An 18462-nucleotide genomic window follows, 5' to 3' on the forward strand; every position below is an offset into this window, starting at 1 on the left:
ATCAACTTAAGGCAGACTGTAATATATGTAAAACGTGTATTTGACATACAAAGACTTTTTGTAGGATAAATACACATCATCATACCATATTTATCAAATACATAAAGTAAAGAAAGTAATAACTCCAATAAAAATAAGCAGTAAATCCAGTATGATGCTATAATTGAAGACTGTAATGCTTATTGTAGCCAGTTTTATAGACTACAACTGTTATTGTATAAAGAGATGGCTAATTAGATAGACTATTCTTTATTTTCAGTCTAGTAAAATCTCTGTCCCTTGTTGTATATCTATATAAAGATGTTGTATTTGGCCCCTAAACTATCATTAGTTCACTGCTATTGTAAATCTCTCATAATATGCATTTAAATAACTATCCCTTAAGTCACTGCAGAGACACAAGTGTTTAATTTATGGCAACATTCTTCACCAAGACTAGAGTCGGTCCTCGTTTTCTAAGTAGAGCGACACAGCTGTGTTCCTTTAATCATAACCTCCAAAAAAAAAAAAAAAAAAAAGCATTTTCTGCGTCATTGTGAGGATCAAACCCCTGCCGTACATGGACAAAAAATCTGATTATTTTGCCCGGGGCTAGTTTACTCTCTTGGCAAAAACACTGACTTTTGTTTGAGAATCATTACTCCTCTGTTGCCAATTACCCAGCACTGCGGATACACTTTATAAATTTACACAAGACGTATAGACACATTTAAACCGAGTCTGGACAACCAAAGTGTGAAATGTAGAAAACCTTTGTGAAATCCTCAATATGATTACATTTGTTTTTTATTAAGACTGGTCACTGAGACTGTTTCCTTAAGTCTTCATAGAGAAAGTCCCTTTATTGAGTTTTAGAAAGAACATATACAGTATGACCCACAAATAACCGCTTATCCAGACTGCACATCTACAAAGTGAAATAAAAAAAAAAAACAAAACACTTAACTTAATTGAATGCACAGTGGGAGATTTATGTTGTATTGCTTTGCCAAAACACATTTCAGCCTCAGACGCTAATGTCATTTAAGCCCGCGGGCAGAATATGTGTGCGGGAAACACTGGCTGTGTTACGCAAGGATGCACTCTCTCCATTTCATTCGTCCAGATTGAACTGGCAAGTCCTCAAGTGACAAGTGGTTATTTGAAGTTCACACTGTATTCCATGTATCTATCATCTAAACTTAAACATGGCAAAGGTATGTTATAGAAAGGCAGCTTTGGACACTCGAGGCTGAATCTCAGAAGGCTTTCCCTGGTTCCTCGTTCCCTCGTCTGACTTTGGAAAACGCTAAAAAGTTCCTTGGTCCTTCCTAAATGCGGCTGAAACGTGAAGAATCAAAAAGGAGCCTAGTGAGACTGACCCTGTGAGGTTTGTGCATTGTCCGTTGGATGCCGTGCCCCTCCCCCTCCCCCCGGGTCAGGAAGAAGACACCGAGGCCTAGGTTTGAGGGTTAGGTGAGCAGCTGCCTGATCTCCCGGTGGACGTAGCAAAGGAAGTCCATGTAGGAAGCCCCGGCGTACAGACCCTTATCCTCCACCAGGAACTGACGGAATAATATCTCTGGTTTGTCCCGCTGCCTCACGATCTGGAGCTAAAAAACACAGGAAATCAGACATTCTTCATTAGACACACTGTCTTTACTAGCTGTAGTATGTGGGGAAAACTGCAATAAAACATAACGTGACGTAGCCTTGTCCTGTACTTGCTAACTAGCTCCACCAGGGGGAGACAGAATCTTATCTTAACAGCAGTTGATTTTAATTTGTGTTGGTGATCCGTATCTTACTTTCATGGAGTTCGGCCTCTTTTCCAGAAGACCGCTGATGATGGATTGAACTTTCTTAGACAATGGGTTATCCAGTTCTGGCAGGGCAGCCTGAAAAACACAGTCGGGTTGTTTGAGTCTGAAGACATTACTAGGATTGGTTAAATATGTTCATAACGCAGTAAGTAAAATGCAGGCTTTTGTTTTGAAATGGTTCCATAGCAGTAAATATCAGCACTAGTGATTTTCTTCTCATTTACAAAACATAGTGATGATGTTTAAATGCACATCACCATTCAATTATTATTCCAAATATGACACTATTCTGGATTTGACACATCACATAAATAAAATGGAGCATTTTCCAATTCAGAAATTATTCTGATTAAATAAGGATTCTTCAGATGTGTATGTAACACATTTTACATATTGCTAATCATGGTTAAGATCTGCTGCAATCTTCTCTGGTAGGGATGCAGACTCCATATTATAGTCCACATTTCAAGAGTGAGAAAAACCCCTTTCAAATATTCTGAAAGCGGATGAGTTGGCACAATGTGACCACATATGACAGTCAACCCTGTTTGTTTTGGACATGCCTAAAAGTTCAAACATTTTAGGGTTATAGGTCTGGTTTAAAGAAGATCCTAGGGCATGAAATTCCCCACACTGCTAAGCTCCTTTATCTTGGTGAAATCAGAGAATGTATTTAGTAATGACTCGTAAAAATTTCCTTTATTACCAGTAAATGTTAGAACCCTAAACCTCACAGCCTTGGCAATGGATAGGGGCAGACTTGTTTTTGTTTTTCTTTTAATGGAAAAATTGGACTATATCAAAGAGGAAGAGGATGCTATCTTCTTCAGAATTTCTTTGGATGATTAAGGATGTAATTTACCCTTACTTTGTGGTACCCTACTGTTTTTGTGAAATAAATAATGTAAAAATTTGAATAAAAAGTGAATGAAAAAGTTTTTCAGTGTGCAAATAACTAAAATGAAACTCTGAGAAACTGTTCTTAATTAGGGAACATATTATTAGGCATGTAAACAGATTATTTGGATTTTTTTCTCCAATGAAAGTATAATATTTTGCACCTGTACATATATTCAGCGATGTCAAAAAGAAAGACTAACCATGTTTCCTTGCAGGTGGGCGAGGGAGGGCAGGTTAAAGATGCTCTGGATGAGGTCAGGTGAACATGCTTGGCCCAACCACAGAAACAGTGAGTGTCCGTTCTCCAGCAGAAACATGCCGGCGTCAGTCAGACGCTCCTCAGAGCAACGTACTGGAGCGGGCAGAGCTTCGCTGCCAACGTCCATGTTATGCTGCAAAGAGTAGAGCTATTAGAATTACCACAGTACAGGAGGGTAACTCAGTCATTTTGCTTTCATTCACACCAAGGATTCAGCTATAAATAGAGTTGCGGAAAAAATTATTAGACCATCAAAAGCAATGGTTATGCAATCAAGTACTAACTCCTGTGTGTATCATGTGACTAAAACAGACAGAAAAGAAAACATGGAATGCCTAAAAGCACTGTTTTTGGCAGTACAATGCCATAGCTATTGATGTAAGAACTAAAGTCATTTTGGTTATCAAAAAAATCATGGAAAATGGCTAGATATTAGCTCTTAAATTAAACTCTTATGAGCTATTTTTGTTATCATTATATTTGTCCAAACAAATGTACCTTTAGTTGTACCAGGCATTAAAATGAACAAGAAACCGAAGAAAACAAGGGTGGTCTAATATTTTTTTTCCACGACTATATATATCCAAAAGGAAAAAGTACACTTAGACTTTGTAAATCAGTAAAATTGTTCTGCAGCTTGTTCACTTAAAGCCAAAACATAATTAGTACAGTTTATGACTCCTATGTGACTAGTCAGTGTGTGCATTTGTCTTCACCAGTGGGATGAGGCGTGGATAGAGCAACAGCTGGGTGTCTTCAACACCCATGGCTGTGACTGACAGCCTCTGATGGGCTCTGTCGTCTGTTGAGAGCTCCGTGTTGCCCACCAAGGGAGCAGTTTTCATCAAGCTGTTCATGTAGACTGGGAAGACCTTCATAGCGTCAGGCAGGATCAGCTACACACACATAAAAATGATGTTCAGGGATGTCACGCCTACAGTGAATGATGTTAGCCATGTCGAGCCTCAACAGGTCAACACATTTCTACATTTGATCCCAGGTGCGGTGCTGACTGACCTGACTGGCAGCAGAGGGGCTGGCACAGTTCTTCCTGTAGCACGCCAGCATATGTGCCGTCTGGTTGATGAGGATCTCCCTCACATTCTTTATAGGCTGGTTCAGTATGGCACGGTAAGCTGAGTGTGGATGAGAAAAAGTTCATTAGAGGGCAAACGAGGGGGAGGAGGAGCACAGAGGAACCCAAGAACATTTAGGGAGTCGCACAAAAGGGATGAAAAATGAAAAAAAAAAAAAAAAATCTGCTTGGGAAGGAGTGCAAGTGGTAGCTGAAGAGAAGCAGGATCAGTGAAAGGGGAAGTAAAGGTCAGTGTTACAAATGTACTTAAGGCTGTCAACAGACACTGTGTCATCTGTAGTTTATGTGAAACATGTGTTGGACATTTCCACAAGTCATTCTTCTTTCTTCTACACATAAATCAGCGAGCATTAGTAGATTATGAAGTGATGCATGGGGTTGCTGTGGCAAAGGTCAGGATGATACTGTAGTACATCAACAGGACACATACACCCTAAAATAATGAGCGCTGACTGCATGAGATGACTCCCTCTGAAAATACTGAATGACTTAAAGATCACAGGGATTTTAATATCTGCATTTGGGGTTTGAGTTAAATACAGTGCTGTTGTCTCTCTGGCCAAATTTGTTCCCATATTTTAGTGAAGTATACCAGACAAAATGAAGCTATAACTGTGGATGAAATAATTACCTGATTTGGCAAAGAAGTTGATGAGTGAGTCAGTCTCGCAGCTCTTGTACAGGTCCAACAGTTGCGAGCTGCAGTTCAGACTGAGATTGTGAATGCGCAGACGCCGTTGTCCACTGATAGTTGTGTACAGCAAGGCACACTGGGAAACAAAGAGCCGAGATAAGTAACAACTCAATATACTAGCAGTACTGAATGCTTTGTTTAGTAAGCTACATTGTAAAAGACACATACTTGCATCATTGCCCCGGTTTCCTCACTGAGCGCATCATCATGTTTGAACTCCACGGTAACAGCTTTGTCACAATCTACAGCTGCCATCTCTATGTCTGTGGTGTTGTTCATGTAGATGCCACCGAAGAATTCTGTCGCTCTGAAGCCTGCAATCGCACAGACGGACAACAAAATCCAACAGGTTCTTTTGTAATTTGCAAGATCTGTTGGACATTAACAAAGTCGTTGTGAAAGATTCCTTACCTGTACTGGTACGAACACGCATAATGGCATCAAATCCGATATTTTTCTGTATGTCTTTCCTCAGGTCTCTTAGGAAATGTTCCCCATCTGTCTCCACCTGACAACAAAAGTACATAATTATACGCCTTGTGTCAAGAATAAACCAGCAGAGGGCAGTGTTTTGTATTTTGTCTCCATTCCAGATAATTCAGTACTAGAGTTAAGTAGATGATTTAACATTCATAGAGCCACAGTATACTTTATCTTTTTGTGACAGATCCTGTTTTGTATTAAATGATAACATAGTACTAATGGATTAATATCTTCAGTTTGGAGCCTTTTCTCAAGCTTGTCACATCATTCCTGTGGGACAGTTCTGAATTAGGGTGTTGGAACTATGCCAAAGTCATTATGTAGATACAACTGGCTTGCAGCTCCCCTGGCATTAATGTTCTAAATGTGGCAACCATGAAAAGCAGTTCGTCACACTGTCTGTATCCTTTAAGTTCGGCCTTCAGATGTACTCATGTGCCTGCTGTATCCGCACCTGGAAGTTGTTATACTTGTAGACGGAGCCACCGGTGTGACAGGGCACATTGGCCATGGTTGCCAAGTCCACATACTGACTGGGAAAGAGGAAGAGATCCACACAGCAGCCTGATGCTACACAGTCCTTCACCAGCTGCTCGTACACACCTTTCTGAGGCTGGAACAGGGTCTGTGGAGAAAACACACATTTTATTTCTCTAAGTCAACACCCGTTACACTCACGTACAGAAATTCAGTATTTTAGTTTAAAAACTGAACTATTCTATGCAATGTGGCAGCCTGTCTTATCATATATTAAAAAGATGGACACAAACATTTTCTCATTGTAACTAAGGATATGTATATATTATTTATTTTTTATATATTTTTCTTATTTATTTTTTATTTCAATTAATTTTATTTTATGTATTCATTTGTGTGATGTGTGTGTTTATATGTGTTAGAGTATGAGGTGCATCAGGGCTGGGACTTGTTATATTTTAAGTACATTCAATTGTACAGTTATGATTGTTACAATATAAAAATTCAATAAAAAAAACTTGAGAAAAAAAAACTGAATTACAATTTTTTAAAAGCATGTATTTAAAATGCCTTTTTGCAACAAACTTGACACAAACATTTAAAACTGACTTCAAATGTTTCTCCTTAGTGCAAGGATATTAATTCCAGTCCTTCCATCTTTTCCTTCATCTACAACAGACATGATTCTAAATTTAGAGTTGTGAATAACTTGCACGTACAGCTACAGGAAACACAAAGTTCACTCACTTTCTCCTTATCGGTATTGATGAGCTTTTTGTCGTCCCTGTTCTTCAGTTTGCCAGGGGCCTCAGCAGTGGGCATGGACGACTGAAAGATGAAAAGTTTTCCACTGCATTCTGCTGCCTGGAGGGGACGAATGAGAAGAAATACAGACTTCACTAAGGTGTGTAATGTATTCTTTTCTAATACGAAACGTTTTGCATGTTGTTTCTAGTTTCGCATTGCGATTGAAGTCACCATTTTCAAAACTCATATCTTGCAAATGTTCTCATGATGATAATCAATGTTGTTTTCACAGCACTCATCTGTGTTGCAAAGTAAACGCAATAAAATGAGATAAAGATGCAACGTAAGCAAGACCAAAATCCAAAAAATATGACCATAAGTAGAAGAAATAAATAACTGACCAAATCTCTGCTGTTGTGTAACATAAGAACTGCTTCCAATTAAATGCAGCCTGTGAACTTTTCCTTTAGTGTGTGCCAAAACACTGACCTCATAACACTGACAAAGCTCACTGGACATGAAAGTAAACACAAACATATCGGGAAGAGAAAAAAGAAACTCCTGTGGAATGGGGAGTTGAGTGAGTTCAGAAGTCCATAATGAAGTTGGCTTAAGTAATATCTGATATTCTGACAAACTGAAAGAATCTGGCTATATATTTTTTCTTTTGCTTGGATTCACAATTTCAGTTTCTAGAACTTAAATCCATATTTCACCCAATCCAGAAGCTGTTTGTGTTAATTTGTCAGAAGTACAGAACCTAAACGACTGAGGAAGGTTATTCTAGGCCAGCATTGTCCCAGTTGTTGACAGATGTCACCATGTGGCTAACCTTTAGTGCTTCCACACCGGCCTGGATGACGGGGGCAAAGACCGTTTCACTTTCATTCGTGTCTGCAAACATGTCAGGGATCTGGTCCAGGAGGCTAAAGAAGAAATACACTGGATTATAAATGACTGCCAGGACTTGACAAGGCAGCAATCACTAGTTAAGTTGGGGTTTTTTGTGTTCCCATTTATAAACAGCTCCAAAAGACCAGATCATAACTGTGGGCCAGATTTCTGACTGATAATCACTATGAGATGAGAAGATAATCAGATAAGATTTAGCTTGTTTTCTGTTGCTTGTCTTTGGTTCAGTCAGATTAAACCCCAGAGAATCACATCATTTGCATCATGGTATGTTAAAGAAAAACAAGCATCTCTTTTCACTGAAGCTGAATCTTACTTGTAGATAACAGCCTTTGAGTCCTGGTAGTTGACGAGGAAACCGTCGAGCAAGGGCACAAACATCTCGGCTGTGTCAGAAACCACCATCATCTGAGGCTGGGCCAAAGCGCTCTTTACATTGTAGAAGTGTAGAACTTTGTTGTAAGTGACAAAGCCGACCTTTATGGCTGAGCTCTCTGCACCTTCCTCTCTGGTAAAGGATAGAGAAAAAAAACATTAACTCTAAGATGGCGGAGTTGCCCTGTTTACAACAATCCGCTGTCAATCTGCAGTCATGGCTAAGATCTTACTTTGTGTCAGCTTGCAAAAAAAAACAAAAAAACAACAAAAAAACTGTGTTCTATTAACATCGTGACGCAAAGCAGCCAGGCTAAATCTGGCACTTTTCTCATGTGAATAAAAACAAAACATAAGAGTCTGTTCTATCTTTGGGATGGACATCACTTTAATAGACTATCTTTTCTTTTAGAAGGGCCATATAGGGCCACATAAGCGGGACTACTCCCAACAGTGGATTAACATCACATATGGAAGTGTTTACTAGTGTGAGTCTGTGTGTGTCTTTGTGAAAGCAGGGAGCTAAAAAAGGAAGGCCGTAACAGTTCAAGGTTAACAACCCAAATCAGTGTTTGCTGTTAAGAGAAACAATCATGTTTCTACTGAGCAGTCACGTTAACTTTTGTCTTCATTTCACTTGTTCAGCTTTTTCTCAAATCTTCTGTCAGGTAAAGAATACACCGCTACAAGTGAAGTCTTATGATGTGCCTTGTTTTTACAAAGAGCTATGATTCAAAATAAGGCTTTAATATCACCGACATTTACCAGAACACTATGAAGTGGGATGTGGAGCTGCTGGTCAGGTTGAACCAAACCCATACATCAAAAGCGTCCAGTCATTTATTTACATGTCTCTCTTCTTATATCATGCAGACCCACTCAAAAACATGTCATGATGCCTTAAAACATTTACATTGAAACCCTTTCGAAAAAGACAAGTTATTAGTCAAGTTGCAGTTGACATGAGGCCTTAGGATTATACATTATACAACAGTCTACTTGAGATCTCTTCGTCCCAAAAAGTCTACATCTTCAGATTAGCTCGAGCGTTATCTTGATTTAACAGCAGGACAAAGAAAAGATTCAAACACAGCTGATAAATGGGTTTATCTGAAATAAACCCCAGCTAAGTGCTTTAAAGGGTGATGTAATGTCAGCAGGCTGAAATGAATAAATTGCTTCTGGCACTAATGAAGTGAGGAGAAGAAAAGAAAGCTATTTTTTGTACCCAGGTGAAGTGAATCATCCTCTCCTTCCAGAGAATCAAAAACTCTCAGAATAACAGTCCCATAAAACCAAAGCCACATGTACAACAAATCGTTATATTTTCTCTTTGGTGAATGTTGAATGTTTTTCAAAGACGAAATCCTGCTTCATCACATTTCAATTTTTTGGCCGTCTTAATAGCCCACCTTGCGGATAACAACCATCTGCTAACATTGTGCAAAAATATTTAGCTGATGCGAACAAACACTTAGCTTATTTTTATGCTTATGGAAGTCTTTTTTTTTGGCTAAGGATAAACTAGTTGTTTATTAAAAGCAACAAGATTTACATTTTAAACTGATCTTCAGAAAAGTGCTGATGCCTAGTAGAAGAAGAAGGTCAAACTATATGCTCTAAAAGTTTGTACTGTATGTACCACATGTTGCATATTTTATTCCTGTCTTTGCAGTATGATTAGATGTGTTTTTTGTTTCGTCGTGTGTACCTGGGCAACTTCTCCAGCAGAGTCTTCAACTCATCACAAATCAGCTTGACCAGTCCGCTCTTGATGTTGTTATAGGACACATCAATCATGAAGATGTAGGCAGGAGGATTCGGAGCCTTATTATTCTGAGGAAAAGGCAGCAGGTGGAACAATGAGGTGAAATCAGAGCATCTATTTAGACCCAAATTGACTGAATTTAAACTTCAAAGTCCAACTCCTCTGTATATAACATGGCATTGCTGGAGCATCTTCAAATACTGAGGCAGTGAAACATTCCTGAACAGAATGCCCCCTAACACAGCAAGTGAATGCATGTTAGGAGGGATGCCTTGGCACTGGCACTGTTATGTTGCCACAGTTACAACCCCTGACAAGAAACGTACCTTGCAAGCTTTTGTTTAATGGCTGGTCTGTAGAGGCTGTTTATACATTCTAATAAACAGAGCAAAAGTAGGCCACTGACTCAGCTTTGCCATATCTCTCTGTCCTCTAATGTTGTGCTCAACAGTCACAGCAGCAATGGGGGCATAACGATGACTGGCATTAGTGTCTGTTTATTGTTTTTCTACTTCATATTTTTTTTTATTGATGTGTATACAAGAGGAACAAAGGTATTTACATATACCAGGGCACACTGATGTCAACATTAACTATGTTTGTTTACACCATTAGATTTAGATTTGCATATTTTTAAGAATAAATAACAATGAAACCTGACAAACAATACAATGAAAAGAACACTAAAACATAGTCTGTGTAAAATAATTAGACTGGCCACATAAACATAAGAATAAACAAATAATAGTAAATCAAAAGGGGAAAAAAAGGAAGTGAATTGCATTGTCTCAAAAAAATCCATAAACGGTGCCATTTATTGTGGAATTTGTTCATTTTTAGTGTTTCTGTCTTGCAGTAAGCTTTGATGTAATTAACACATACTGAATTATGCGCGGTGGCTACCAAATCGTCCTTCAGAGAAATCAGCAAATATAATCCTGCAGCTGAGAATCACTTGTTCCATATTACTGAGGCATACCAGATTCCACAACCACTTATGTCAACAGAAAATGTTAGATCACAGACTGGATCAGTGCTGTTACACCTCATAAAAGGTACTCTGCTCTTTTGATCAATTGAATCTATTTGGATTAGATAGTAATAATTAGCAGTAAACCTAAATTAAATACATGTCCCGTACCTTACAATAGTCCAGGGTAGCTAGACACTCGTAGGACCCCAACGACAGCTCAGGCCTCTCATAGAAGTCCACCCTCCGTCCCATGTGGTCGAGGTGCTGGAAATAAAACACGGGCACTTTGGGAAGAGGAAAAAAATAAAAATAAATTTAAAGAACTGTTTAGGAAATGAAAGGGATGTATCTGCTTTGTTCAAATGTAGAGTCCATTTTTAGTGAGTCAGTTTGGTTAATACCTTCATTGACGCAGTTGCAGAAACCACATTGATAGCGTCGACCACCATCGATAAACTGCATAAATGGACACATGTAGGCTTTGCATCGGTTGCAGCGGATGGGTCCTGTCTCACCATGGTTCACAACATAAAGAGAAGTCTAGAATACAGAAAAACAGAACACCGTGGTCAGGTTTTCGATGGTGTAATCTAATTCATTCTTTTTGTCTCCATATAAACAAACACTTATCTATGTGAAGCATCAGGGATACCAGGGCTCTTATATACAGCACCTTTTTTGTGTTATGGAATGTAAAAATTGTGTATTTTACCAAAGCACTGTTACTGAGGATAGAAGTTGGCCTATGGGTAATGGACACTGCCTTATAACCAAATATGTACATTGAACAAATCCTGAAAAGTCTGACACAATCAGAGGTGCTTGAAAGTTTATGAACCCTTCAAAATGTCCCAGTTTTCTGCAGAAACATTATCCAAAACATGATATCTATCTATCTATCTATCTATCTATCTATCTATCTATCTATCTATCTATCTATCTATCTCTATCTCTATCTCTATCTCTATCTCTATCTATATCTATATCTATATCTATATATATATACACACTCAGAAGTACTAAAACTGGACAAAAGCAATCAAATTCAACAAACCACACACATACGCTTCAACTCAACCAAACACTAAAATATTCATGATTGGATTATTTTCCATAATGAACACATAAGTTGAATGTTTTGTTTTATTTAACTGTGTTCATTTCACTGGTTTTAGGACTTTCATGACAATTTGTGGAAAAAAAGAAAATCTAAAGGGTTCACAAACTTCAAGCACCACCGTAAATGAGCAATGTTTGGTTGGACATCTATAAACCAACTGAAGACAAGGGAGCCAGGCGGTTTATTATTAGAACACTTCATCTAAATTGGACAAGGTGAAGAGTAAAAGTGTTTACAACATCTGAGGACAGTTTACCCAGTGAACAACAACTGTTGGAGTGTGACACAATGCATTTTGCATCTCTGCACAAAAGAGAAGGTTTTTCTTTTCTTTTAATATCTAGACATTTGTTTCACTGATTATGGTTTGCCATTTTGTATAATTGTAGCGGAAGTGGGTGAAATGGATTGGGCAGATACACTTGGGTTTGATTGTCTTCGAATAACCTCCCTTTCTTCTTCAGTGGTCCCTGCTGATCTGACATTAGCTAATTAGCTTTAAGACAAATAGAGAGAAAGCTAACATTGCCTAAAAAGGCTTATTGGTGCCTGGGACAGGGTGAGAGGGGAGGGAAAATATCTAACACAGGATTCTTGGACCACACATGATCCAAAATGAGGTCATTCATGGGACAATGGAACTTTTGCAGTACTTGTAGACAGTTACTAAATGACAACTCACTTTGCTTGTTGTCCAGTAGGCTATAGATTTCCCATCTATGCTAAACAAAACTTAAAAACACAAGACAATTATGAATACCACTATCCTCCCTAAAGGGACCGTGGCTGTTGGGAAGCATAAACATGACAATGCAGTCATATCTAAGCTAACCACTAAATTGCATAACATATGAGACAAACACATCCCTCTGTGCAATACTTTTATTTTAATGATGCTGTTGCATAAAAATGCTGCCCTATGCTCTGAGATTCTTCAGACCCTTCTGGGATGTTAGGGGAATATTGTATACAACACTCCAGAAAGAGAAATGCTTTTGGTTTATCTTGTTTGTCCTTTTTACAGGTCTGCTTTAAAACTTTGAAAGTGCAAATTGGTTCAAATATTTGTGATGCATTCATGTGTAAACAAAGTGAAAGTGAAAGTAATCAAAACATAACCAGACAGTCCACATCTGACCTATTCAGATGATGAATGCGCGGATATAAAATGCTGACCCCCATAAATAATTCTTAACAATGTGGGAAATACTGCTACTCAGTATGTCAGCATTTTTTGTGCTCTGCAAGTCCCTGCAACTTCACAGAAAATTGCACATTTCAAACCTATGTGTTGGCCCTTTGCTTTTTAAGCTCACCAGGTATTATTATTATTATTATTAGTTTTAATTTAAACCTTTCTCTTTCGGTGGGGTAACTGGCTTTAAGTTGTAACAAAAAATGTGGCTTACCTCATTCTTTGGCAAATTGGCAAATGGTTTGATGATGGCAGCCAGGGGCACTTGGCACTGTTTAGCCAGATCGGCGGTGCACGGTAGTGAGTAAGTGGTGCATCTTATGAATCTGGGACTGGCATTGCCTGGGAGGAATGAAAAGAGAATTGACAGCATTGGTATTATGATGAAACACATTCCTAGTATCATTGTTTTTATTTTATCATTATCAGAAAACCAATGTTTCTATGGGAGTGTACACCTTTTCAGCAAAAGACTATTAGTTATTAAAAAATAGAAATGTATTATACTGTAATATATTTTCCAAGTATGACAATTTAGTGAGAATTATTACATTAAAGGGTTTAACGTACATTTTAAATGCTATTCGCTTAAATTGGGCTACCTTGGTCCTGCACTGTGAAGTCTGTGGTGACCAGAGGTGGAACCTGTCCTCTAATGTTTGTGGTGAAGACCTGTCCTCCTTGTTTTACTTTGTCATCCTCTATGACTTGAGTCTAAAACAGAGAAGTGAAGCATTACAGTAAATCCAGGAGGCTAAAACAGTTTAAAAAGTTAATTTTGGTTATACAGGCAGTCAAATAACATTATAACACAATTATTGTAATTTTGTTACAATTGTTTTGAAAACCACTTGTGTGTAATCATAGACTTTTTCTTTTTGACTTTATATGAACATGCACTTGCCCAAACATCTAATCTATACAATCAGTTAATAAGAATATGTTGATGAAGGAGGAGTGGAATGTACATGCCTTAACCAGATACTTATGAGACACTTATAATAAGCTGCTTATTCATGCCATAAAATGTGTGATGGCATACTTTAAGTAGTATTGTAGTATGTGAAAGTATGCAGTCCCAGGAGGATTAGGCTACTTACTATGCTGGGGATAGAGTCAGGGTCCAGTTTCTTTTGAGGTGGGCCAGCCATCGCCCCTGGTCCTGAGGGGAAGGCACCTGGCATGCCTGGCTGGGGTCCAGCCATGTGTTGTCCCCCAAACTGACCTGACAATAAAACAGGATTTAATGCCTATCACAGGGGATTTACTAACTACATTTTAACATACAGAATTGTGTGTATAGCTCTGTTTTGTTTAATTAAATTCTGAATTTATGTTACTAGTACAAGGAAATGTCTTTGGTTCAGGGGATTTCTCCAACTGCAGGATCTGTGTTCTCAGGTTTAACTTTTTATTAAGAATTCCAGTGAGTACCCAAGAGAACTTAAGTAAAAAAAAAAAAAATATGTGAGCTGGTCTTTTGTTTGTTTGTTTGTTTGTTTACAAAGTGACTTACCTGGTTGCTGTGGGTATCCTGTTGGACCTGCAGCTCCAGGAGCAGGCTGCTGAAAACCTCCAGCACCTGGAGGAGGTGGTCCAGGAAAGGGTCTCCCCATGCCTGCCATTGGAGGACCTGCCATCTGCTGGCCAGCCATTGGAGGACCTGCCATCTGCTGGCCAGCCATTGGTGGACCTGCCATCTGCTGGCCAGCCATTGGTGGACCTGCCATCGGAGGACCTGCCATCGGCTGGCCAGCAATGGGAGAACCCGGCATCGGTGGACCTGCCATGGGCATGCTTGCTGGAGGTGACTGAGGAGGAGACATCTGTGGAGGCATTTGAGGTGATTGTGGTGACGGGGGCATCTGTGGCTGGCCCATTGCTGGGGGAGGAGGTGCCTGGAAATGTTGTTGAGGTACGGTACTTGTTGGAGGATGCATGGGTCTAGGAGCTGCACAAAGAAGAAATAAATAATTTAACACACTCATAATCAACTTATTGATCAAAGTAGGCTGCTATGTATGCTAAACCTGTATATGAGTTTGGTATCATCAACAGAACAAAAAAAGACAAACTTACCATAGTTGCCCAAGTTCATAGCACTCATTTGATTGGTGACCTGCTGTGCTGTGGGCGGGGCCTGAGGTATCATGCTGTTGTATGACGACTGTGGAGGTTGTCCATAAGCAGCAGAGGCAGCTGGTGGAGCAGCGTACCTGAAAAGTTACCATATAACCAGTAAGGTATGGTCTGAAGATGAGATATGAGAGTTATAATATTACATTAAGGAAGGATCTATACAACACTGCAACACTTTTCATGTTGTTTTTCTATTTCAGAGAACATTAGTCACACACTGAACAGATGCTGCTGAGGAAAAACAATTCTACCTTTGTGGATGATCACCATTATGGACATTTTGACTGTAATGACTGGATACTGGAGGTGGAGGCAAACCAGCAGCTGTTGATTTCATCATACCTGCAGTGAGTTCAGTCATATCAGATGTTACATTTCTAGTCTTGACAGAATTAAATACAATGTAGTAATGAGTCACCAGATTCAGATGCAGTAAGTCTTTTGAGAACCCTTCATTTTACATTGAGCTCATTCATTATGAAGCTAAAATACACACCCTCAGGTGGCAGGAACACAGCATGAAAATGAAAGTAATCTGAATGGAAGTACTTCACCTGTTGGTGGAGCATTAAATGCTTGAGGCGGTCCACCATAGTGCCCATAGAGGGGCTGTGTAGTACCAGGTCCAAATCCACCTTGGTAGCCCCCCATCCCTGGCTGGGCCTGAGAGTATGGGGGTGCAGCCACATAACCCTGTTGACTCATTTTGATGGGATGGCTCTTACTGTCTTCTCATGCCAAGATGGATAAGTATGACAACCTGTAAGACGAAGAAGATGCAATCTAAAGCTCGTATATAATACATAATAAAAATGCTGTTCAGCCACACCTATTGGAATCTCTTTAATTAATCTAGTATATTTACAACACAGCGCCTGATACTTGACCTCATCCAATCACCAAGTCTTGTAACATGGACCTTTGACTTTCCTTGTAGGGAGATAACACAGGATTATCTTTAGAAATATTATCTTCAAGTGACGACATGACGTGTTCCTGTCTATTTTGCCACTAGTGACAGTTTTACCCAAGTGCTGCTCCTCAGTGTAAATCTACAGTGTTTCTCCTACACCACAAGGGACAGTGTATGTTTTTCTACTGCTTTAATAGCAACTTATTTTTCAGATTTCAATTTTCCATCCTATTCCTGATCAAGTGAAAACTAAATATCTCCAGTTTGTGATAAATTAATGAATGAAATGTTCCTTCAAAACCCTCTTCACACATGCCACCCTCATGTGTTGGAAAATGCACTGTTATATAGCTGACTTGACTTTCTTTAGTGACTGATTGATTGCTCTCAGATGTCAAATATCTACAAACATGCGATGATCTTATATAATATGATGCACAGCTACAGATAAACTACAAACACTAGGCTATATGAATAGCTTAAAATGAGCTCAACTTTAAACACTGAATGAAGCAGTAAAATAATAATATAAAAAAACCTAATCGTATAATAAATAAACATTGATTAGATCATTTTACTTTTTCACATTTTAAGTATATTTTACTGACAATAGTTATTTGTCATTAGTCATTCTTTCACCACTGGTCACACAGGCCTCTAAAGCTACTTAAATCAAACATTTACCAAGTCTGTCATGCTTTTTTCACACTTAAAGTTTTAATTTATAGTAGAAAAAAAGAGTTCTAAAGTGGCACCAATGTAACGATAAGTAAAAGTTGATTATCTTATTAAGTTCAGCTGCGTCAAGATAACAGCTGCGTAATGACAACATCACGAATATCCGTTTTAGGAAATTATTGGAGCACGTTTTCTATTAAATAATAATTAAAAAAAAAAAAAAAAACACATAAAGGTTGTAATTTTCAGTCGTCTTCCTTGCTAATAGTTCACAGTAAATGCCACTTCCGAGGATTGCCACGTCAAAGACCGTTATGATGGCTAAAAAGCTGAGCATCCCTGTCTATTTTCACCTGGATGGACACGATGTTGTCGTCTTTGTGGTACAATATTCTTCCTATTTGTAACATCTCAGTGTGTAAAGCGCCCACTATCATCACAATACAACGTGTCGTTTTTGTGTTTATTACATACTGACAGAAAACATCTTGCTAGCTACACGGAAATTACTACAAAGTTTTCCTCCGCGACACAAACACATTCATGTCAAGTAACGGTACATTCAGCTGTGGACTCCTCTGCTCTGCAGTGCTATATTAGAAGTGGTTATATATGCAAATGTGGAGTTATTGGTATTTACCTGAATATTGGGAAGAGTCCTCCTTTCTGTGTACTGCTCTCAGTGGAAGCAGAGTGCCACGTCAAACTCCACTGAAGCACCGGTCGCTACGCTGCTCACCGACGAAAGTCACTACCGTCGACTTCATTAGAAATGTAACTTAATTTCCGGTAGTGGTCTTCAAAGTAAAATCATTAACGCCGAATAACTTCTAGCAAACAGTAGAAAGGTGAATAAAACACCATGAATAAGTTGTAAATTAATATTTTAATTTTTAAAATAACAATTACCTCTGCCATATGTGGAGTTGTCGATTTTATAACATTTACTAATGCTTTTATTTTAGATAGCATACGCCTCTACTTCCGGTTTAAGCGTTGTGTTTCCTATTTAGCTTTACATCACTGTTAGCGTCTCAATCGCTGTACGCATGCGTGAAATACACAGAGCGCATACACGTCAGCACAGGGGATGGAAGCGTTTTTTTTGTGAATCCAAGCTTTTCATCATCTAGGCCTAAATGGACAGGTTTACTTCTCCTATGAAATGAAAAGGAATATGGAAAATAAATGAGATTGTCTTAAATTTACTAGCAAGGCATTATTTATTTGCTGAGGTTAAAGGATTATAGTAGATAACACAGAGGAAGTCATGTCCCTGGGGTGTTTCAGGGCACAAGAATCACCAGAAAATGATTTTAAAGTATGATAACGAGTTGTTTGTATAAAATGTAAAACAAATTAAAAGGATCAACACTTCCTTACAATAGCTCAATAATAATAAATCAGTGTGTTGCATCCATCACAAATTAGTAAATAAATTTCACTTCATTTGCCAGCATTAAAAAATGCATAAATAAATCAACAAAAGGCATGAGAGGACAAAAATAAAAACATGTTACTTCTACGTGGATGTGATTATTTTGTGCCACACATGTGTTACATAGTCTGTTGTATTGTTTATGCATGGCTATATCTACTGTGGATTATGTGAAAGTACATGAATTGTAGTAAAAGTAGTCAAGAACACATGTACAGATTTGCTCCTTTTCTTATTTATAGATAAGACATGTTGTGGAGTGGGTCAAAATTGGGTGGCAATCGGTTCCCACAAGAAAAAAAGTATGATTTAACCAGGCAATGTTGCTCGCATTCTTATTTATTTATTTATTTATTTATTTATTTATTTATTTATGGGGTTGTTGTTGTTGTTTTTTTAAATATTTATTTATTTATTTTTTTGGCTGTGTTCATATATATGCCATGAAGGGCAGAAATGAGCATAATGAGCAGATAACAGTCCATCATCAGTA

The 18462-nt window shown here is 38.4% G+C and overlaps 1 protein-coding gene across 3 annotated transcripts; it reads right to left on the minus strand.

Moving 5' to 3' along the window:
- Positions 1-308: 308 nt before the first annotated feature.
- On the minus strand, positions 309-17266 carry sec24d (SEC24 homolog D, COPII coat complex component). Of its 3 annotated transcripts, XM_030162139.1 has the most exons (24): positions 17172-17266; positions 15495-15700; positions 15192-15282; positions 14881-15017; positions 14465-14752; positions 14318-14434; positions 13902-14026; positions 13404-13515; positions 13016-13143; positions 10888-11026; positions 10655-10770; positions 9457-9581; positions 7687-7878; positions 7291-7384; positions 6459-6575; positions 5689-5859; positions 5163-5259; positions 4920-5065; positions 4689-4827; positions 3979-4097; positions 3678-3857; positions 2903-3094; positions 1788-1877; positions 309-1592 (listed from the first exon to the last, which is right to left on the minus strand). In XM_030162139.1, exons 2-24 carry the CDS (start codon positions 15643-15645, stop codon positions 1452-1454), a joined length of 3207 nt encoding a protein of 1068 aa, XP_030017999.1. In that variant the 5' UTR covers positions 15646-15700; positions 17172-17266; the 3' UTR covers positions 309-1451. The 3 variants fall into 3 exon arrangements, with proteins under 3 accessions (XP_030017999.1, XP_030017998.1, XP_030017997.1); XM_030162137.1 differs by having other exon boundaries at positions 1452-1592; positions 14318-14752; XM_030162138.1 differs by lacking the exon at positions 17172-17266 and having other exon boundaries at positions 14318-14752; positions 15495-15645.
- Between the last annotated feature and the right edge of the window lie 1196 nt (positions 17267-18462).

The sequence above is a fragment of the Sphaeramia orbicularis genome, chromosome 18, assembly GCF_902148855.1.
Source record: "Sphaeramia orbicularis chromosome 18, fSphaOr1.1, whole genome shotgun sequence".
In the NCBI taxonomy this organism is placed as follows: domain Eukaryota; kingdom Metazoa; phylum Chordata; class Actinopteri; order Kurtiformes; family Apogonidae; genus Sphaeramia; species Sphaeramia orbicularis.

Bases quoted from the DNA above. Each gene is read 5' to 3' on its own strand.
- sec24d (XM_030162138.1), bottom strand. From the start codon at position 15,645: ATGAGTCAACAGGGTTATGTGGCTGCACCCCCATACTCTCAGGCCCAG. The intron at 14,753-14,880 runs GTAAGTTTGTCT...TTCTTTGTGCAG, and splicing joins TATGAACTTGGGCAACTATG to CTCCTAGACCCATGCATCCT. The intron at 3,858-3,978 runs GTCAGTCAGCAC...ATGTGTGTGTAG, and splicing joins GCCCCTCTGCTGCCAGTCAG to CTGATCCTGCCTGACGCTAT.